At 40.4% G+C, this 23,148-nt stretch overlaps 1 protein-coding gene across 1 annotated transcript in view; it reads left to right on the forward strand.

Moving 5' to 3' along the window:
• The window catches only part of NWD2 (NACHT and WD repeat domain containing 2), a 203,043-nt gene that overhangs the window by 71,115 nt on the left and 108,780 nt on the right, over positions 1-23,148 (forward strand). Inside the window, exon 2 of the mRNA XM_079920327.1 lies at positions 6,931-7,019. Coding sequence (XP_079776453.1) covers positions 6,931-7,019 — 89 coding nt within the window. The remainder of the gene's footprint in view (positions 1-6,930; positions 7,020-23,148) is intronic.

Here is a 23,148-nt window from a genome sequence, read left to right on the forward strand (position 1 = left end):
TCTGAGATTACTGCTTTCACTGTGCCTTGGGCCTCTGTGCATTGCTTAGTTTCACTCAAACTATGTGACACATTTTTAAATATATATGTTAAAATATTGTTATGCCATATTTGGGTTGTTTTAGTGTCATATTTGTGAGGGTCCTTTTCCTCAATATTACCAGAACTAAGCCCAGCATTGTTATCTTTTATAGTTTACTCCTTTTTCCTAAAGTGTATTGAGGTGTAGCAATAATACAGTTAGTGAATTCCTACTGGGAACTTTTAAGAGTATTTGGATAAACTGGTGATATATTTTTTTTAACTTAAGCCTTTATTTCTTTATTTTTGGCTGAGTTGGGTCTTCATTGCTCCACATGGGCTTTCTCTGGTTGCTGTGAGCGGGGACTCCTCTTCATTGCGATGCACGGGCTTCTCATTGCAGTGGCTTCTCTTGTTGCAGAGCACAGGCTCTAGGTGCACGGGCTCAGTAGTTGTGGCACACAGACTCTAGAGCGTAGGCTCCGTAGTTGTGGCGCACAGGCTTAGTTGCTCCGCGGCATGTGGGATATTCCCGGACCAGGGCTCGAACCCATGTCCCCTGCATTGGCAGGTGGATTCTTAACCTCTGCACCACCAGGGAAACCCTAAACTGGTGATATTTTTTAAATTACATTTTAACTATGGTTTTCCCTAAACCTTTGAAAACTATCTTGAAAATTTAATCATTTTAAGAACTACAATGATCATGATCAAGATCATGATGGTTGTAGCTACTTTACTATAAATCTTTCAGTGCTAAAAATTCTCATAATAAAAGGTGCTTTAGTCTTTGATTCCCCAAATTGTTTGATAGAATAATTGCAACATTTATTGAGTATTTACCACATGCCAGGTGGTGTTGAAAGACTCCATCTAATCTTCACAACAACCTCATAAGCTTGATACTAGTAATTTTGATTCCACATGACAAATGAAAAAAAAAAAAGACATCTTTTAATTTGCCTGAAATGACACAGCTAGCAGGTGAAGAGCTGGGATTCAGACACGGGGAGTTTGGTTCTAGAACCACAGTTAGTCCCTCTACTGTCTTTTCTGTTTGATACCAGTTGGTGTACTTAACAGATCAGATAATGAGCAAGATTGACCAAAGTGTGCTTTAAAACTTCATTTCAATAATGGTACGGAAAAAATAATTGCAAAATATGCTGGGGTTTTGATAGGGACTGTGTTGGATCTGCAGTTTTTCTATTTCATTTTTGGATTGTTTGTTGTGAGTATAGAGAAATACTGTTGATTTGTATAGTCTATCCAGCCACCTTGTTGAAATCGTTTATAGCCATTGTATTTTTCCTCTGGATTCCTCAGGGTTTCCTACATACAAGACCTTGTCAACTGAGAATATTTTTTTCCTTTTCAGTCTAGATGCCTTTATTTTTAATTTTTTCTTCACTGCACTGACTACAGCCTCCAGTAAAATGTTGACTGTAAGTGATAATGTGTTCCTGACCATAGGTGGAAAATATTCAGTCTTAAGCCATGAAACATGGTGCTAATTGTAGGCTTTTGTGTAAGTGCCCTTTATCAGGGCAAAGAAATTACTTTCTGTTCCCTGTGGCTGAATGGGTATTAGATTTTGGCAAAAGTTTTTCTGCATCTGTGGAGTGATCATATGGTCATGCCCTGTATTAATGTGGCATATTCCACGTTAAACTAACCTATCATTCTTGTACTATATCCCCTTTGGTGACAGTGTATATATTGCTGGGGGCAGTTTGCTAGTATCTTGCTAAGAGTTTTTGCCTCAGTGTTCATGAGGGATATATATTGGTCTGCAGTTTTTGTTTTGTGTTTTTTTCTTTTGACGTTATTGTCTCATTTGGGGTTTAGGATAATATAGACTTAAAGAATGAGTTGAAGTGTTCCTTCTACTCTTTTCTGAAAGTGGAAGGGATTATTTCTTTAACTATTGATATATCAGTTAAATACTCTTGGGTGGTGATTTTCTTTGGGGAGATTTTTAATAACTAATTTAAATTTTTTAACTTGTTGTAGATCTCTTCAGATTTTCTTTTCCTTGAGTCACTTTCAATAATTTCTGTTTCTAGAATTTGTACATTTCACCCACATTTTCTGATTTATTAGAAATAAAGTTATTGTTCACTTTGAACTTTGAACTATTGTTCAAAGTTAAAATATATCCTTATATATATTTTTTAACTTCTGTAGCATCAGTATGCTACATGGCATTTCATTCCTAATTATAATAATTATGTATGAGGAAGTCCCTGCCGCCCATGAATTCACAAGTCTAATGGGGGAGAGAGACTAAAAATAAATAAATTAAAAATATTATATTTATAATAAAGTAAAATACATGATGTTATATAGGGGTGAACAAAGTGCTATGGGGTGACCAGGGCATGCCTGTCTCTGTCTCGTAAGCATTCACAAACTGTGCTGCCTTTGATTGGGACTCAGGAGGGTCTGAGTCTGCCAAGCAAAGGGGATGCAGTAGATAGGGGGATTCTGGGTGTGGAAAGCAGTATGTGTAAAGACAAGGCTCGGGTTCAAGTAATGTCTGAAAAATACCCTGGAGGGTGCATGATAAAGAGCAGTAGAAGATAGAACTTAGGTCGAAGATACATTTACACCTGCTGAATATTCTGGCCTTCGTCCTCTGGGCCACCAGATGCCAGCCAAGGCCTTTAATGATCAAATTAGTTTTCACTTTTGTTTTGTCTTAGAATTTATCTCCGGCAGCTCTGTGGAGCTTAAGACTGCAATGAGAAGGGACAGGTACCAGGTCAGTCAAATAGGACTCTAAGGGCAGAGAGATGGTGAGTACAAAAATAGAGAGTAGACAGAAAAGCATAGCCAAATTCAAAAGAAGATTATGATAAAATTGACAGGATGTGGTGATATGGAAATAATGAATGGTGAGGGTGATGGTTGGGCACAGAGGACTTGGAGGGCATGGAGAGGAGGTAGCCTCTGGGAAGCTGCCAGACAGGAAATCAACCCCAACAACAACAAAAGTCAGATAAGATGTCCAGATGAATCATTGGCTAAGGGGCCAGGTAAAGAGGGAAAATCCAGGCAAGAGCAAACCTACAGAGACTCGGGAACCCAGGCTGGAATGACAGCTGTAGGTGGATCCTAAATAAGTTTTGTGAGCTGCCAGGAGGGAAATGACTTAATCTAACATCCGTGCTCTGAAGGTTGGGTGAGGTGGGGCAGTAAGAAGTTCCAGTCCAACATGGTCATTTTGGCACTCTTATTTTCAATAAAAGCTTGGAATTAATCTAAATCCTGCTTGAAGTAGGATAAAGATATTGACTGATAATTCTGTGCCAGCTAATGTTCTTCCTGCAGGTAACTCAGATACTACACAGAGACCGTGATTAATTCTGAAATCATAGAGGAATTATTTAGAAAGCAACTCTTTAAAAACCTCTTGAGTGCTACCGGAGTGTTAATGCATCTTTTCAAAGCATTCAGGAGCTGGACAGATACAAATGGATGCAGTGACTATGAAGAATAAATGATGACATACCTCGTCTTCTACACTTTTGTAAGAGGTCCCTTTTTATGTGTGACATTCTGTGACTTAATTTTTCCTATCCATGACATTCTAGTGTTTTTTAATTGCCAACCATCAGGATGTGCTGTCAGAATGAATCAGGTTTTTTGTATAATTAAGCCAGCTTATCTGTCACCCAGCATAATTAATCCATTTTATTTTAATTACTTTTCCATTTCCAGAGCCAATCATCCTATATTAATACAAATATAGGAAAATCTGAGTCGCTTTTGTAATATAAGTAATAATAAAGAATGCCTGTCATACACTTCCCTCACATTTTTAGAAACATTTAACATAATTTGATAAAATATTAGTATTTTGCCAGAAACACAGAAACCATGAAAGACATCAGTATTTCAGTTCATTCACTTACTTCATGAAGTCCACTTTCTAAACCCAATCATGTATTTCCCAGAATTTCACAGTCTTGATTCCCTGTCCAACCAATGGCATATTGTAATGTAGGAAGCCTTTCTGTTTCTGGAGGTAATTGCAGAGATGCATTGCCTGTCAGCTCATTTTTATCCCTCGTGCCTGTGTGGGTTTTTTCATATACTCCTTCCTTAATTGAGCATGACTCTAGTCACTGGGGATGCAGCAGCGAAAGAGACAGAAGAAGGTTCTGAGCCCCATTGAGCTAACCCAGCAGTGGGGGAGACACATAGTAAACAGAAAATTATCACCAATAGTGATGAGTAATGTGCAAAGAATTTGAAGAAGGTGGTGTGATAGAGAGGGGTCTGTAGCTGGAGGGCTCAGAGAAGGCCTCTCTGAGGAGGTGGCATTAAAGCTGACACTTGAATGACAGGAGATGACATGAAATGATCATGGGACTAAGCATTCCAGGAGGAAGTCATGGCTAGAGCAGAGGTCACCAGTGAGAATATAACCCAGGAATCAAATGAACGCCAGCGCTGCTTGAGTGACATGAACAGGGCAAGTGGTAAGAAATGAGCTTAGAGAAGGAGAGAACATTCAAGGTAAGGAGTGGGGATTTCATTCCAAGTTCTATGAAGAGCTGCTGGAGGATTTTAAACAAGAGAGTGATGTGATCGGATTTATGTTTTTACATAAATCTGGCTGCTCTGTGGAGAATGGATTGACGGAGCCAAGTATGGAAACAGCGAGATAGGGTCCAGGTGAGAGATGAGTTTGGCTTGTACCAGAGGTGCAGAGAAGTAGATTCATTCAGGATTTATTTAGAGATGGATGGAGCAAGAGAACTTATTGATGGGTTGGCTGTTGAAGGGTGTATTATAGAAAGGGAAAAATTTGTCACAGATAACTGAGATTTTTGTTTGTTTCATAAATATTAGGACTTCAGCATCCCTTAACCATTCTGGGAAGCTCTTGCATTTGTCATTTTCAAAAATTGATTCTTCGCACAGTTGCATATTTTCCATGGTTAGAGCAGACTATGACATTCTGCTCTCTAAATTCAAATCCAGGTTCTCCAACTTAGTGGTCACATGACCTCGGGCATGTCTCTTAACCCCTTTATATTTGTTTCCTCTTATTTTAAAAATGGACTGATTTTCATAGGGTTTTTGACAGAAGTGACTAAGAAAATACACATAGAAAAACTTAGCACACTACTAGTCTACAGTAAGCACTCAGTAAACGTTAGTAATTAGATATTGCATTTCTGTCTTAGCCTCCTTACTGTGACACATTCAGTAATAAGAGTTATAATATTTTTTAGAAGCAAATTTCTGCTCATTTCATAATTTTTTTCATGTATTATTTGAATACTATTTTTTTAGAATATCTTACCAATAATTGTTGTTTAATATATTCCCAAATTCCACATCTGGTAGTATCTCTTCATTTTTAAAGTGACTTTTTATTATTTGGGTCTTAAAAGTCGGTAGCCTTTTAGAGAGATTGAATATCATCAGCTTTACTTGGAAGATAGTGTTTTCAGCCCTTACAGTGGGGTGAGGGAGGATGGGCACCTGATCCCAAGATTATATAAATCATGTGGAAGCTTAATCCGCTGCTTCCACCAGTGCCGTATGGCATATGGGCACTGCTCAGGTGTACCCTCCTCAACACGGTCCTCCTGCTTTCCCTTTGGACTTAGGTCCATGTTGGATCTATGGGGGAAAAAGACCCTACTTGTTTGGATCACAGGGTAATCTCGAAGACCTTGTATTGAATCTTTGGTTCCCATGTAGACACTGGTGCCTATCACTCTGTCAAGCTGCCGCTGCATCTCAGACTCTTGGGATTGGTTGTTTGCCTCTCAAAACAGGCTTGAGAACAGTAGGAAAGTAGAGTAGGTCAACACGGCATATGGTTGAGTTTGCACGGACAGATGTGCTTGAGAATAACAAGGACAGTCTTTTAAATTGGTTCCTGAGTTATAAATGTGGTATGCAGATGTTTCATGGTTATGGCTGGGATTGAGGTACATTTAGCAAATGGTCCTTTTCATGAGATAACACATTAACCTAATTTTTTAAGCTCTGATTCTTATCATTCTGTGAAGTTAGCTGGGCGAGGACCATTCTCTTTGCTGTAAGCATCTTACAGCGTCATCACTGATGTAGAGCACCGTCCAGCACAAGTGGCTGTAGAATCCCTTTCTGTGCAGAACATTCAACATTAAATACATACATATGTTATGGTTCTCCTGGTTTCGGGTGCTCTGTTTCTTCTCGTATTTTTTAATGACACGGATAATTTTTAAATATTTTATTTCGAAGCTTTTACACACTGTGGCCCATGTAAAACGATCCCCTCTCTGATATAACAGGTCCCTAAGCCCAGGGTGGGAGACGCTAATGTTGAACCATTGGCCGGTGGAATCCGCTAGTTTTAGACGATGACTCCTACAATTAGTTGCTCCTGACTATTGTGCTGATTGCACAGATGCTGTACTGAATCTTGTAAAAGTAACATTGTTTCTAAATACTGTAGGGAATGATAGAGTCTGGATGTTTTTGGAAATCAGTAATCAGTGTGTGTGTGTGTTTTGAAATATTTACACCCAATGGAGCTACACCTGATAGCCTTACAATTTTTCCTTCTGCCTCTTTGAAAGACAATGTGGTTGTAGCTATTTAAGAGCGCCATGTGAGGGTCTACATGGGTATAAAGAATGAGCTGTGAATTCTCAGCTCTGCCAGCACCCACAGAACTTACCCAGGGCTCCCATTCGCCCTGTGTGCATGGTAAACGTCTCGGCTCCCCTGCTCTGTTAAGAGCAAGTCTTCTCCAGCAGACTAATATCCCATCATTTCACGATGCAGCACCCTAGCTTGATTATATTAATGTTAATGTTGATTTGTAAGATTTTTTTTTCCAGAAATGTGTACTATGTGGCCATAACTCACTTTCTGTTTGTTTGCTTTTCTACCACAGACACGGGAGCAGAAAGACAGGCACTGAGAGAAAACGTGTATCCTAAATTAAGAGAATTCTGCAGAGAAAACTATGGATTAGAATTTCAGGTAACGCTGATATTAGTTTCATTTTTAATTATGTCAGCTAAATAACTAACGTTTGTTTCTTGTCACAGTTTGGGTGTTATAAAATATGTTTTAAGCCCCGAAATATTTCATTTCTTTAAGCGTGGGTGAAAAGAAACACTGGAAAATGGAAGTAAAATATTTAGTCATTTTTGATGTTTTGCACTTTTATGCTCTGCTTCTTGGACCCTACCCGGTATTGGCTCATCTTTTTCTTGGAATTATGTTTATTTGCTTTTCTGCTAACCTCCACTAATGTCAAAACGGGCAGGGTTGCTGAGCACCTGCCTTTAAGCTGGCATCTCTAGAAATGTTTTGCATCAAAATATTGGGACCAACTCTCTCCCGACTATTTCTTTTTAGCAGCTTGGTCAATCCTTGCCTTCTGTCCTACCTTTTAGTTTTTATTTGCATTGAAGAATGTCCTTTTTCCCAAGCATTTTGGGAATTTACCATTTACCAAAAAAACAAAACAAAACAAAAACAAACCATCAGCCTTTCAAGAAACAGTAACTGTGCATGTCATTGCTAAAATTCATAAACATCCTGGCATTTGTAGACACTATTGATGAGGCCACCTAATAGAAAAGTACTAGAGGACATTGGGCATATCTTAGACATCCAAAAAAAATTTTTAAGTGAATGGCTCCTGCAACTATAGATAGCGTTATTTAGTCAGAATTCATCACCTTCATTTGCAATGGACATCTTAACTCTACAGTGCTGTCCTAACTACATGTTTACATTGTTAAGTAAGGACTATGGACTAGAGGTTTGTGGTGTAAGAGTGCAAAATGTGTCTTTTTTTTTTTTTTTTTTTTAGTCTTTGGGTTGGGAGAGTTTTTTGGGGTTTTTTATTTTATTTCTTGTACAGCAAGTTCTTATTAGTTATCCATTTTATACATATTAGTGTATATATGTCAATCCCAATCTCCCAATTCATCACACCACCACCCCGCCGCGCCCCCGCCGAAAATGTGTCATTGTTAATGGAAGAAAATTTCACCCCTCATTTGTTTCCTTCTGAATACAGTTGACCCTCAAGCAATGCAGGGGTTAGGGGTGCTGACCCTCTGAGTAGTTGAAAATACACGTATAACTTTACAGTCAGCCCTCTGTATCCACGGTCCCTCCATATCCGAGGATTCAACCAACCATGGATCATTTCATACTGTAGTATTTACTACTGAAAAAATCCACACGAGTGGATCCACACGGTTCAAACCTGTGTTATTCAAGGGTTGACTGTAAATATTTAGTCTTGGTATACTTCCTAGTGCCTTCTAATAGGATGTATAAAATAAGAGTTTCAAAATGGCTTTGATCTCAATGCATAGTGTCTGTTAGCAGCAAGCCATTGTGACACACATATTGAATAGTTACTCATAAGTCACTGTTTACTTGAAAAATCATCAACCTAAATTCCTTGTTGTGAAGTCAGCACCACCTTCTCTGAGGAATCTCGTTCTACTGATAACAAAGTCTCAACTGTTAAAAATTCTGATATGTCAAGATTCCCAAAGACTTAGACATTCCTTGGGGACTCAGTTACCGTAAAGAAATGTATCCAAGCCTATTAATCCCATCTTTGAGTTTATTTGGGTTTGCATCACTTTTCTCAGTAGAAGAAGGCTGAGCTACAGAACAGCCTCCATAAAATATGGAATTGATTAGGATTAGCTGAGGGGAAAAAAGGAAAACTATATTTTCTAAATTTTAAGTAGGTACAGGAGAAAACAGATAAAGCCAAAGGAAAACTGTAGAAGGCAAGCTGCATAGAAGAAATTGATGGCAAGGATCATTCCAGGCAGGTGTATTGAATCAGTCAGTGAGATACTGGACAGCAGAGTTAAGAGCACTGGGTAAAGCATGACATGGAATTGAGCCCCAGCTCTTGACTGTGAGTGACTTAACCCACCTGCTGGTCCTTTAGTGTCTAAAATGGGGGAGGTGACAGCTTACACATCTGAGGTTGTGTTTAGAATACAATATGCAAGCTTGCATTTGCTTCCCACCTTCCAAAGTAGGTTGGTTATAGAGCTCCCTGAGGCTGTGTTTACTGGAAAGACGGTCCTCTTTTCTCAGCTGCAGCAAAATGTGCCAGAAGCTTCACAAAAAAACGAATTTAGCCGTACAGTGTTCTGGATTCCATCTTTGTACATTGGACTCAGGAGAAACGCATTTCCTAGAGTTACTCAAACATACCAGTCTATTTCCTGCTTTCTTGCCTTTGCTGTTCTTACCACCTACAATGCTTTTCCATCTGCTTCTTCCCCTGCTTCACCTCCTAAGTCCTGCTCATTCCTAGGACTCTTCCTGTCTGATCTTAAGTCATGCCCCTCTTCTCCTTGCCCACTTCTCTGCAGCTGTGTGTCCTCCAATTGGTCCCTTGAACACTTCAAGCCCATTCCATTTCAGGAATTTTCCCTGGCTGTCTCTCTAGAGGAATGCTCACCCCCTCATCTTTTCATGGGTGCTTACTCACTGTCCTTCAAGTCTCCTCTGAAATGTCACTTCCTAGAGTTGCTTCCCTCATGACCCAATCTAAAGTAACCCCCTAGGTGTGCTGTCTTTTACATCATCCTATTTTAGTTATTTGCATAGCATGTGTCAGTGTTGGATATTTTTCTTGTTTACTCATGCATTGGATTGTTTCTTGTCTTTCTTCCAAGATTGTAAGTTCCACGGGAACAGGGGCTTGTCTGCCTTTATGACAGCTACATCCTAGAATAGTGCCTGGCACGTAGTAAAACTCCATAAGAATGTTGAATGAATGAAGTCTCAGCCCAAACATTACTTAAAGAATTGTTCTCTGATCCCCTCATTCCTCCCAGGTTATACCACATACCCTGCTCCCCTAAAGTCCTGTGCATAACCCCCAATCATTGATCCAGTTCATTTAAGAAGTGTTTATTGACCATTGACAACATGCCAGTTGACATTCCACGTGCTGGAAATACAGGGGAAAAAAACCATCACACCCTCTTCTCCTGGAGCCTCCAAAATTGTTGAGAGAGGCAGACAATAAATGGTAAATTCCAGTGGGAATAGATGCATTTTACTGAGTAAATGTTTTAAGAAAAGTAAAACACGATAAAGGGAGGTAGGGAATGCCAGGTAGTCAGAGAAGGACTGAGTAATAAGACAGCCTTTGAGCAGAGATCTGCAGAGGTGATGGAGCAAATCATGCAGATGTTTTGGGAGGAGAATTCCAGACAGAGGCAACCAGGAAAAGGGTCTGGGGTGGGAAAGTGTTTAGAATATTCTAGGCACAGTAAAGAAGCCAAGTGGGGATGGAGTAGAATGGAGTAATGAGTAAGATAAATGATGGTAGGAGATGACATCAAAGGAAGATCATACCTTATGGACTGAGAGTAAGGACTCAGAATGTTCCTGAGTAAGAAGCGAAAGAGTGACGGGATTTATGTTTAAGAGGTTCGCGCAAGCTTTGTGAGGGGACTGGAGTGGCGGTGGGGAGAGATGGCAGAAGCAGTAAGGCAGCGCAAGTAAGAAATGATCGTGGTGCGGACTAGAATGAGCAGCAAAGATAAGGAGATATCTGACTAGGTACGTTTTTCATCACCTGTCTATAACGTCTAAAAATTCTCAGGACTGGAACTGTCTTATTCAACTTATCCCAGTGATTGGCCTACTATGTGCCAGGTACTTGACTGTTTATTTAAATCTCTGTTGAACTAAGTTGATAGACTGCAGAGTTACACTTCAAGCAAGGCCATGTACTTCTTTCTCTGTGCTTGTTTGGCAGACTGTTTTCTAGTATTTCCTTTATTTTTTCATTTAAACTAAGAGTTTTAATGAAAATGCACCAGCCTGTCTGATTTATGTGAACTTCAACTAATTCCATGTGTAATATACATAGTTGACTGCTTGGAGATGGGAACATTAAATGGAAAGAATGTCAAGCCTACTCAGAGCAGAAAACACACATGGCTCAGAGAAAGACAAGGGGTTTAAATAAGATGTTATTTGATTTGCCAGTGTTCAGTGAGGGCCCTTGACTATGGAGAAGAGGATCAAAAGGAAGAACAGGGGAATAAATTGGGAAAAATAAAGACAGATTGGGGTAAAAGCAGGTGGTGCAGGACCCAATAAATAAAGGGCTTGTAATTATCTGCAAGCCCTGCTTTCAGATGTTTCCTCTCCATTCTTATTGCTGAGACCCTGATCTAACCTTAATTGGTTCAAAAAATTAGATGAAGGGACTTCCCTGGTGGTGCAGTAGTTAAGAATCCACCTGCCAATGCAGGGAACACAGGTTCGAGCCCTGGTCTGGGAAGATCCCACATGCCGCAGAGCAACTAAGCCCATGTGCCACAACTACTGAGCCTGCGTGCCACAACTACTGAGCCTGTGTGCCACAACTACTGAAGCCCGCACACCTAAAGCCCATGCTCCCCAGCAAGAGAAGCTACCGCAATGAGAAGCCTGCACACCGCAACAAAGAGTAGCCCCCACTCACCGCAACTAGAGAAAGCCCATGCAGAGCAACGAAAACCCAAGGCAGCCAAAAATAAATAAATTTTTTTAAAGCTATTAAAAACAAATGATGAACGAAGAGGATCTTAACTGATCTTGTTCTGTGCTTACCCACAGTAGGTTGCAAGTCCTGGAGGAAGAGACTAGTCCTCACTTATTTTTTTTTTAAATTTATTTTATTTTTGGCTGCATTGGGTCTTTGGTGCTGCGCGCGGGCTTTCTCTAGTTGCAGCGAACAGGGGCCACTATTCGTTGCGGTGCGTGGGCTTCTCATCGCGGTGGCTTCCCTTGTTGTGGAGCACAGGCTCTAGAGTGCAGGCTCAGCAGTTGTGGCACACGGGCCCAGTTGCTCCACGGCACGCGGGATCCTCCCAGTCCAGGGCTCGAACCCATGTGCCCTGCATTGGCAAGTGGATTCTTAGCCACTGTGCCACCAGGGAAGCCCCTCCTCGCTTATTTTTAAGTCTCCGGGGCCTGGAAGAGTGCTTGATATTTACTGGGTTTAGTAAAAGTAGCAAGCAGAGCTGCCTACACCATCATCCTACTTGAGTTCTTCTATACATCACCAGAGTAACCTTACTTAAATGTCAGGTTGTCATTTCCTTTGCTTAAAACCTTATAATGGCTCCCTGCTGCCTATGGGGTCCCTCTTTAATGTGATCCCAGCTGTCTCCCCAGCTTCATCTGCCATTTTTCCCAACATAAACACTCCATGCCAGTTTGGCCATCCTCAGCCTATCCTTGGAGCATGTCTTGCTGATCACTCATTCTTGACTTGAAAATCTCATTCGCTGTACCTATTGCACTTCTCCTCTCTTATCAGAAATACCCTTTCTCCTCTACCACCTACCCTTCAAACTCCAGCCCAAGTTCTTGCTTTCTAAGAAGTCTTTTCTGACTCCCAACTATTCCCCCTCTACTCCCTGAACCCTTATAATCTGCCCCACCCTGCCCCCACAGGTACCTTGAGCAGGAGTAGACCTGATTGGGGCAGGGACCTCTAACGGGGGCACTTGATTGATTTGGGCGCTTAGCCACTGCTCCATTTTGAAAACAGTTTCATTTCAGTCCAGCCACTCAACTTAGTTTCATTCCTTAAGAATACCTTCTGATAGCAAACATTTTTAGTGGGCATCTAGTATTCCTCTCACATCACTTAGTCACCAAAGTAAATAACCCTGTTCCTTTTTCTTCACCTTTAACATCCAATAAATCCCAAAGACCTGTGGATTCTACCTCCTAAATATTTCTCCAGTGTATCCCCGCTGTTCAAGTCTCTATTACTGTCATCTTGACTATTGCAGTAGATATGCTGCGGGCCTGTTTACCTTCATCTTGTCCTTCTCCTCCCCAGCCTCAACCCTTCCAGCCACCTGGACCACCTTGTCCACCCTCCACCATATTTCTGCAGTGGTATCTCTGAAATACATATCTGACTCTTTCATCCACAAGATACATTCTGCATGTCTTAGCCTGGCATACGAGTTTCTCTTTTCCACCCCTATCCACTGAGGTCTTGTCTGTCCCCTCCCACACAGGTAGCCTGTTTTATCTTTTCTAATCTGCATTCAGTTCCCCAAACAAGTTCTTTTTTTTCCCCTGAGTCTTCAGACCCACTGTGCCCTCTGTTCGGGTTGCCCTTAAATTGTCCCCCATGCCAATGACTAGAAAATTTTCTACTCATCCTTTAAGAAACAGTGAATTTCCTTCTTCAGGATTCCATAGTGCTTTATTTCTAGTCTTTAATAGCATCTGTCATATTGTTTTAATTACTTTTAAAATGCCTTTCCCCCTAACTGGAAGCTCATCAAAGTCAGAAGTCATATTATTTATATCTTTTTATCACCAGTCCTTTTTAGAGTACCTGGTTCATATTATATACATAATAAATGTTGATTAAAGTGAATTTATTAAATGAATAAGACCCAGAAGCTGAGAGTCTAGACCACTGCTGTGCGAAAGAAGTATAATGGGAATCACAGATGCAAGCCACAAATGCAATTAGATTTTCTAACTACGTTTTGAAAAGTAAAAGGAAGCAGAAAAAAAAATTTAAGAACATATTTAAGCCATTTTATATCCAAAATATCATTTCAACACATAGTCAACATAAAAATTATTAGTTATTTTATATTATTTTTTTTGTACGAAGTCTTCAAAGTCCAGTGTATATTTTACACTCACAACACATCCCAGTTCAGACTGGCCACATTTGGGGTGCTCAATAGTCAAATGCTCCCATGCTGGACTGTGAAGTTCTAGATGGGAGTGGTCAGGGTGGGGCCATTCTAACAGGGATGAGAGCCTGACTGCCCAGTAACAGGTGTCCTGATGCAAGTGATGGAGAGACTTAATTAGAGGAGCTTCCGGAGTGAATGGAAATTCATTTGTACCTGTTAAAAAAAAAAATCCAGATAATGATTAAGAAAATAATTTTTCACTAGTCAAATTAGTAACTTTTCCTTTTATTTGATCACTTTTGGACATTGCATTAGTAGGGTGTGTCAACTAAAAAGAAAAAAAAACACACACACACAGTGTAGAATCTATGAGTCAAGTTTTTTGGTGTCTTACTGAGTACTATAGCCTGGGAGACAGCCTTGCAGAGAGCTCTGAGAAACTGTTCTGAGAGTTAAGGGGGAGGTCAGTACACATGTGATTTTGGCAAAAGGGGAACGTGCAACAGAGCACACATCTCGGTAGAAGGTTGCTACTAGTCACAAGGAACTGGTATGTTAGTTAATGGTTTTAGTGCTTTTCTAAGTATGGGAAGATGCAAGAATCCAGGTTCATAAATATTTTCTCCTGAAAATATCTAACTATCTGAAGGCCTGTTCTGCCCAGTTTCCCAGAGCACGGAGTGCCTCCTTCCTGATCTCGGCCCTGAACTCCTTTCAGGGTAATGTTGAAGGTCATACTGCAACATGGCTGCAGTGGCTAGTAATTAATTCTTGTAGAGCCAGATGGTGAGCAACGTTGTTTAGTTGCCAGGTGCATAATATGAAATAGTTAATGCAGTGCTCAAAAGCACTGTGGGGGCTTCCCTGGTAGCACAGTGGTTGAGAGTCTGCCTGCCGATGCAGGGACACGGGTTTGTGCCCTGGTCTGGAAATATCCCACATGCCGCGGAGCGGCTGGGCCCGTGAGCCATGGCCGCTGAGCCTGTGCGTCTGCAGCCTGTGCTCTGCAACAGGAGAGGCCACAACAGTGAGAGGCCCGCGAACCGCAAAAAAAAAAAAAGCACTGTGGAATTGGGGCTGAGTAACGATATGAGGCAGTAGACTAAAACTTATGGTCAAGCAGTTCATTTACCTGCTGTCTGAAGACTTAAACTTTATTTGAAATCAAAAGAGGAAGGTGATGGAAACCTTACTTCCCAATATTAGATGAACAGTCCTTGTCTTGATGGGTGCCATTTGTTACCTTTTGCAGCTATGCTAAAGATAGCTTTTAAAAAAATTCCCCCATAAGCCCTTGCAATTAAATATAACAACTTGGTCTCAAAGCAGGAACTCCTATGCCGACCCAGCCCTTTTCCTTCTCTCTGGCAGGCAAGTGTTGAGTCCCTAGGTGTGTAGGGAAGTGTGAGTGAAACCTGCAGCTGCAGCCAGCAGGAAGATCTTGCCAAACCTGCTCTCTGCCTCACAATGCCATTGTGGTGCCACCTGAAGGCACCAGAGAGGAAGATGCTCATCCTTGGTGAAGGTACCTCCGGAGGCCCCTTTGGTCTAGAATTTGTCCTTCTCTTCTTTGCTTGACATTCCATCTCTTCATGTTTCCTTTGGCAGCACAGGTCCAGACCTGTCCACCTGTTTTTTCCATCCCTAGACCCCCAAGTAGGTGTCATCTTCTGAAGCTGGTGCCTGTGCGTGAGTGAGCCCCATATCAGCATCTCCAGCCCTCACCAGAGTTACATGAAGATAGTTGTTTTTGGAATGTTAAAATATCTAAAATGGAACCCATCCTTCTTCCTTTTCCCAATTTCTCAGTTGCTACTATTCCCCAGTCTTCCAGACTTTAAAACTGTGGCTCATAGTTCATTCTTCATCCTTTACAACCTAGATCCAAATTGCACTGTTCCCCGTTGATTCACCTGCCACAGTGCTTCCTGGAAATTGGCCTGGTCTTCCAGTTTCACAAGGCTCTCTCTTTACTCAGGCTTCTGTTTCTTTCTTTCTTTTTTTTTTTAATATCTTTATTGGAGTATAATTGCTTTACAATGATGTGTTAGCTTCTGCTTTATAACAAAGTGAACCAGCCATACATATACATACGTTCCCATATCTCCTCCCTCTTGCGTCTCCCTCCCTCCGACCCTCCCTATCCCACCCCACTAGGTGGTCACAAAGCACCGAGCCTATCTCCCTGTGCCATGCGGCTGCTTCCCACTAGCTATCCACTCCACGTTTGGTAGTGCACTTATGTCCATGACACTCCCTCACCTCGTCACAGCCTACACCTCCCCCTCTCCAGATCCTCAAGTCCACTCTCTAGTAGGTATATGTCTTTATTCCCGTCTTACCCCTAGGTTCTTCATGACATTTTTACTTTCTTCAACTCCATATATATGTGTTACCATACGGTATTTGTCTTTCTCTTTCTGACTTATTTCACTCTGTATGACAGACTCTAGGTCCATCCACCTCACTACAGATAACTCAATTTCATTTCTTTTTATGGCTGAGTAATATTCCATTGTATATATGTGCCACATCTTCTTTATCCATTCATGTTGATGGACACTTAGGTTGCTTCCATGTCCTGGCTATTGTAAATAGAGCTGCAATGAACATTTTGGTACATGACTCTTTTTGAATTATGGTTTTCTCAGGGTATATGCCCAGTAGTGTGATTGTGGGGTCATATGGTAGTTCTATTTGTAGTTTTTTAAGGAATCTCCATACTGTTCTCCATAGTGGCTGTACCAATTCACATTCCCACCAGCAGTGCAAGAGTGTTCCTTTTCTCCACACCCTCTCCAGCATTTATTGTTTCTAGATTTTTTGATGATGGCCATTCTGACTGGTGTGAGATGATATCTCATTGTAGTTTTGATTTGCATTTCTCTAATGATCAATGATGTTGAGCATTCTTTCATGTGATTGTTGGCAATCTGTATATCTTCTTTGGAGAAATGTCTATTTAAGTCTTCTGCGCATTTTTGGATTGGGTTGTTCGTTTTTTTGTTATTGAGCTACATGAGCTGCTTGTAAATTTTGGAGATTAATCCTTTGTCAGTTGCTTCATTTGCAAATATTTTCTCCCATTCTGAGGGTTGTCTTTTGGTCTTGTTTATGGTTTCCTTTGCTGTGCAAAAACTTTTAAGTTTCATTGGGTCCCATTTGTATTTGTTTTTATTTCCATTTCTCTAGGAGGTGGGTCAAAAAGGATCTTGCTATGACTTACGTCATAGAGTGTTCTGCCTATGTTTTCCTCTAAGAGTTTGATATTTTCTGGCCTTACATTTAGGTCTTTAATCCATTTTGAGCTTATTTTTGTGTATGGTATTAGGGAGTGATCTAATCTCATACTTTTACATGTACCTGTCCAGTTTTCCCAGCACCACTTATTGAAGAGGCTGTCCTTTCTCCACTGTACATTCCTACCACCTTTATCAAAGATAACATGACCATATGTGCATGGGTTCATCTCTGGGCTTTCTATCCTGTACCATTGATCTATATTTCTGTTTTTGTGCCAGTACCATACTGTCTTGATTACTGTAGCTTTGGAGTATAGTCTGAAGTCAGGGAGCCTGATTCCTCCAGCTCCATTTTTCATTCTCAAGATTTCTTTGGCCATTTGGGGTCTTTTGTGTTTCCAAAAAATTGTGAAATTTTTTGTTCTAGTTCTGTGAAAAATGCCAGTGGTAGTTTGGTAGGGATTGCATTGAATCTATAGATTGCTTTGGGTAGTAGAGTCATTTTCACAATGTTGATTCTTCCAATCCAAGAACATGGTATATCTCTCCATCTATTTGTATCATCTTTAATTTCTTTCATCAGTGTCTTATAATTTTCTGCATACAGGTCTTTTGCCTCCTTAGGTAGGTTTATTCCTAGATATTTTATTCTTTTTGTTGCAATGGTAAATGGGAGTGTTTTCTTGATTTCACTTTCAGATTTTTCATCATTAGTGTATAGGAATGCCAGAGATTTCTGTGCATTAATTTTGTATCCTGCTACTTTACCAAATCCATTGATTAGCTCTAGTGGTTTGCTGGTAGCATTTTTAGGATTCTCTATGTATAGTATCATGTCATCTGCAAACAGTGACAGCTTTACTTCTTCTTTTCTGATTTGGATTCCTTTTATTTCCTTTTCTTCTCTGATTGCTGTGGCTAAAACTTCCAAAACTATGTTGAATAAGAGTGGTGAGAGTGGGCAACCTTGTCTTGTTCCTGATCTTAGTGGAAATGCTTTCGGTTTTTCACCATTGAGGACAATGTTGGCTGTGGGTTTGTCATATATGGCCTTTCTTACGTTGAGGAAAGTTCCCTCCATGCCTACTTTCTGCAGGGTTTTTATCATAAATGGATGTTGAATTTTGTCAAAAGCTTTCTCTGCCTCTATTGAGATGATCATATGGTTTTTCTCCTTCAATTTGTTAATAAGGTGTATCACGTTGATTGATTTGCGTATATTGAAGAATCCTTGTATTCTTGGAATAAACCCCACTTGATCATGGTGTATGATCCTTTTCATGTGCTGTTGGATTCTGTTTGCTAGTATTTTGTTGAGGATTTTTGCATCTATGTTCATCAGTGATATTGGCCTGTAGTTTTCTTTCTTTGTGACATCTTTGTCTGGTTTTGGTATCAGGGTGATGGTGGCTTCGTAGAATGAGTTTGGGAGTGTTCCTCCCTCTGCTATATTTTGGAAGAGTTTGAGAAGGATAGGAGTTAGCTCTTCTCTAAATGTTTGATAGAATTCGCCTGTGAAGCCATCTGGTCCTGGGCTTTTGTTTGTTGGAAGATTTTTAATCACAGTTTCAATTTCAGTGCTTGTGATTGGTCTGTTCATATTTTCTATTTCTTCCTGGTTCAGTCTTGGCAGGTTGTGCATTTCTAAGAATTTGTCCATTTCTTCCAGGTTGCCCATTTTATTGGCATAGAGTTGCTTGTAGTAATCTCTCATGATCTTTTTGTATTTCTTCAGTGTCAGTTGTTACTTCTCCTTTTTCATTTCTAATTCTGTTGATTTGAGTCTTCTCCCTTTTATCTTGATGAGTCTGGCTAATAGTTTATCAATTTTGTTTACCTTCTCAAAAAACCAGCTTTCAGTTTTATTGATCTTTGCTATCATTTCCTTCATTTCTTTTTCATTTATCTCTGATCTGATCTTTATGAATTCTTTCCTTCTGCTAACTTTGGGGTTTTTTTGTTCTTCTTTCTCTAATTGCTTTAGGTGCAAGGTTAGGTTGTTTATTTGAGATGTTTCCTGTTTCTTAAGGTAGGATTGTATTGCTATAAACTTCCCCCTTAGAACTGCTTTTGCTGCATACCATAGGTTTTGGGTCGTCGTGTCTCCATTGTCATTTGTTTCTAGGTATTTTTTGATTTCCTCTTTGATTTCTTCAGTGATCACTTTGTTATTAAGTAGTTTATTGTTTAGCCTCCATGTGTTTGTATTTTTTATAGATCTTTTCCTGTAATTGATATCTAGTCTCATAGCGTTGTGGTCGGAAAAGATAGTTGATACAATTTCAATTTTCTTAAATTTACCAAGACTTGATTTGTGACCCAAGATATGATCTATCCTGGAGAATGTTCCATGAGCACTTGAGAAAAATGTGTATGCTGTTGTCTATGGGTGGAGTGTCCTATAAATATCAATTAAGTCCATCTTGTTTAATGTATCATTTAAAGCTTGGGTTTCCTTATTTATTTTCATTTTGGATGATCTGTCCATTCGTGAAAGTGGGTTGTTAAAGTCCCCTACTATGAATGTGTTCCTGTCAATTTCCCCTTTTATGGCTCTTAGCATTTGCTTTATGTATTGAGGTGCTCCTATGTTGGGTGCATAAATATTTACAATTGTTATATCTTCTTCTTGGATTGATCCGTTGATCATTATGTAGTGTCCTTCTTTGTCTCTTCTAATAGTCTTTATTTTAAAGTCTATTTTGTCTGATATGAGAATTGCTACTCCAGCTTGCTTTTGATTTCCATTTGCATGGAATATCTTTTTCCATCCCCTCACTTTCAGTCTGTATGTGTCCCTAGGTCTGAAGTGGGTCTCTTGTAGACAGCATATATATGGGTCTTGTTTTTGTATCCATTCAGCCAGTCTGTGTCTTTTGGTGGGAGCATTTAATCCATTTACATTTAAGGTAATTATCGATATGTATGTTCCTATTCCCATTTTCTTAATTGTTTTGGGTTTGTTATTGTAGGTCTTTTCCTTCTCTTGTGTTTCTTGCCTAGAGAAGTTCCTTTAGCATTTGTTATAAAGCTGCTTTGGTGGTGCTGAGCTCTCTCAGCTTCTCCTTGTCTGTAAAGGTTTTAATTTCTCCATCAAATCTGAATGAGATCCTTGCTGGGTAGAGTAATCTTGGTTGTAGGTTTTTCTCCTTCATCACTTTCAATATGTCCTGCCACTCCCTTCTGGCTTGCAGAGTTTCTGCTGAAAGATCAGCTGTTAACCTTATGGGGATGCCCTTGTGTGTTATTTGTTGTTTTTCCCTTGCTGCTTTTAATATGTTTTCTTTGTATTTAATTTTTGACACTTTGATTAATATGTGTCTTGGCATGTTTCTCCTTGGATTTATCTTGTATGGGACTCTCTGTGCTTCCTGGATTTGATTAACTATTTCCTTTCCCATATTAGGGAAGCTTTCAACTATAATCTCTTCAAATATTTTCTCATTCCCTTTCTCTTTCTCTTCTTCTTCTGGGACCCCTATAATTCGAATGTTGGTGTGTTTAATGTTGTCCCAGAGGTCTCTGAGACTGTCTTCAGTTCTTTTCATTCTTTTTGCTTTATTCTGCCATGCTTCTGTTTCTTGATAGCTGAATGATTATGGCAACATCTTCTTGATCTTTCCTTACCCTGGGTGTTTTTGTGTTCTGGTCCAGACTGTACATAGCACAGCAGCTGCTCAAATAATCTTTAAACCGTCTTTACCAGATCATTCTTTCTAAGGTGCATTTTTTCACCCTTTTACGTCTCAGAAATCAGGATTCATCGTACAAACAAATGGTGTGTCATGGTGTAATTGGCAGTGCATTTCTTTTTTAGTGTAATGTACAGTATTAGAGCAGCCTACTACTGATGATATATCCAATTCAGTAAAATGCAGCACATTATGTAATTTATGGGGTACAGTGGAAACAGCATAAGTTTTTCTGTTAGAAAGACTAGGATTCAAATTCTGGGTCTGCAAATTTACCAGTCCTGTGACTGTGGGCAAATTGCTTGATTTCCCTGACAGGCAGTTGACCCCTCTGTAAAGTGAATGGGGTAGTACTTATCTTCCAGGATTGTTACAAGAATTCAATGAGATGATGCAACATGCCTGGCACTTGGAAGGCGCTTAACCAATGTTCATTTCTTTTTTTCACGTTTAAGTCTTTCTCCTGAACAAGAACCTAGTGTAATGAAATTATTCATATGCATTTTTCTTTTGCTTTTTTGAGTACAGTAAGAGACCTTTGATCAAGGCATCTGTCTGTCTGAGGGGTGTTTCGTGTCTGGTGCAGAAGGAATTTAAATGGGAAGAATATTCAAGAAATATTGTCATGCACACAAGAAAGGATTATGTAGCAAGACAAAAACCTTGGAGGTCACACTATCAGCTTGTGAGGAGATTTCTCTAAATTCCTTAAATCACATCTTTAACATATCATCTAGCACTAGCGCTCTGACCCTGGAGATCTAATATGTAGAGAAGACGGCCCAGCTCGTCAGTAAGGCAGAGCCAGGACCTACCCAATGTGGTCTCTAGGAAAATGGTGGAAGGAGACAGAGAGGGGCAGAGTTCGGGAGATCTGCTTCCCCATCCTCCTTCTCCGAGTTCTGCTTCAGAAAAGGGGAGGTGGGTTAGATGAGCGAGAACAGGTGGGTGCATGTGTAACATTAAGGGCAGCTTACCTCTGCTCTCTATTTAGGACTCTGGAAAGAGATGGCCTTACAACAATCATCCCCCTGCCCCTACCTCTGCCAACAGACCTGGGTGTGGCCACATCATGGCCATGGCAGCAAGAGACCATGAAGTTTCACTTCCAAAGCTGCCCTCAATTACTGTGTGTCACATATGCTGAATTAAGGGCCACTGTTAGTCCCCATGACAGGGAGAGGTGACCACACAAAAGGGCTAGGGTGGAAAAACTGGATGGAGCTTGGGCCCAAGGCCTGGGACTTCTCAGCCCCAGGAGGGGAGGGTGGCCCTGATTGCTGCAGAGCAACACCAGGCTCTGACCAGGCTGAGAAGGAGAGGCCAATCCATGGGTTACAACTGCCCCAAGCACAGCCATGCTGCCAGCAACCAGGCGGGCAGTGGGCATCACCTGGGGACTGTGCCCTAGAAATCCATTTTTCCCCTTCAGGATATGAGGTCACCCAGGCATCATGTCAGGAAAAGAAGGAAGCTTTTGAAAGAGTCGGCAGCTTGATTCAAGAGAGAAAAAGTACTTAATAAAGAGTCCTTGGAAACATGAGTTCAAACTAAGGTTGAAACTGGATAGAACAGAAGCTCATTTTACCCTGATAGCCAGAGGATAGAGACTTAGGCAGGAGACCCAAACCATTTTAGACAAAATAAAAAAACTACATTCTCTATGTATATCCAAGTTGTAGGTCAGGTGAAATTATGTGAGTCTTATATTAGCCTGACCTTACTAATAATTACTGACTAATAATTCCTTAGTCTCACACTGAAGGTCCATCATCAGTTGTGTCCTCCTGCTTTTCTTCCACTGCATCTTCACCACTGCCCTCCTGTTCTACTGAACCCAGTCTCCTTCTCTATATTCATTTTTTCCTCCTGACTGTCTGCCTGCTCAGGAATCTCAGAATGCATTTTGCCTCCTGAGTTGCCAAAATACATCATTGGCTTTATAATTGATAGGATATGTTGTGATGCCCTTGGTCTTTTCTCCACATTGTCAACTAATCACTCCTTTTCCATTGCCTATTAATCAAATGTGTGCCTCTTTCTAAAATGAAATGCATCTCCCCTCATTGAATCACATCATTTCACTCAGGCCAGCACTTCAATTTGTCTAGCTCGCTTTGCATTTTGATTCTGTCCATCAAAGCCTGGACAGACCTTACCAAGTTCCTATTCTGTAAAAAGTCTTAAAAGCATGTTACATCATCCTGCTCCCATCCATGAGCCCATTTATAAAAAGGGGAAAGGAAGATTAATAGAGAAGATAAAAGGGAAGGAAATCATTATGTCATCATTGACCTTCCTTGCTCCAGTTGAATTGTAAATATTGGCTCAACATTTCTGCAGTGTGGAATGGCTCTTCTAGAATTCTCAGGCCTGACTTCTCAAGCCAGTATTTTTGTTCCTCCTTTACTTTGTGCACATAGGCAATTTTATATAGAGCTGTGGCATTGTGGCAAACTCCAAAATTTACTGGAGGAGCTATACTTTGCTGAACATTTAA

Source organism: Stenella coeruleoalba (genome assembly GCF_951394435.1).
Source record: "Stenella coeruleoalba genome assembly, chromosome: 4".
In the NCBI taxonomy this organism is placed as follows: Eukaryota; Metazoa; Chordata; class Mammalia; order Artiodactyla; family Delphinidae; genus Stenella; species Stenella coeruleoalba.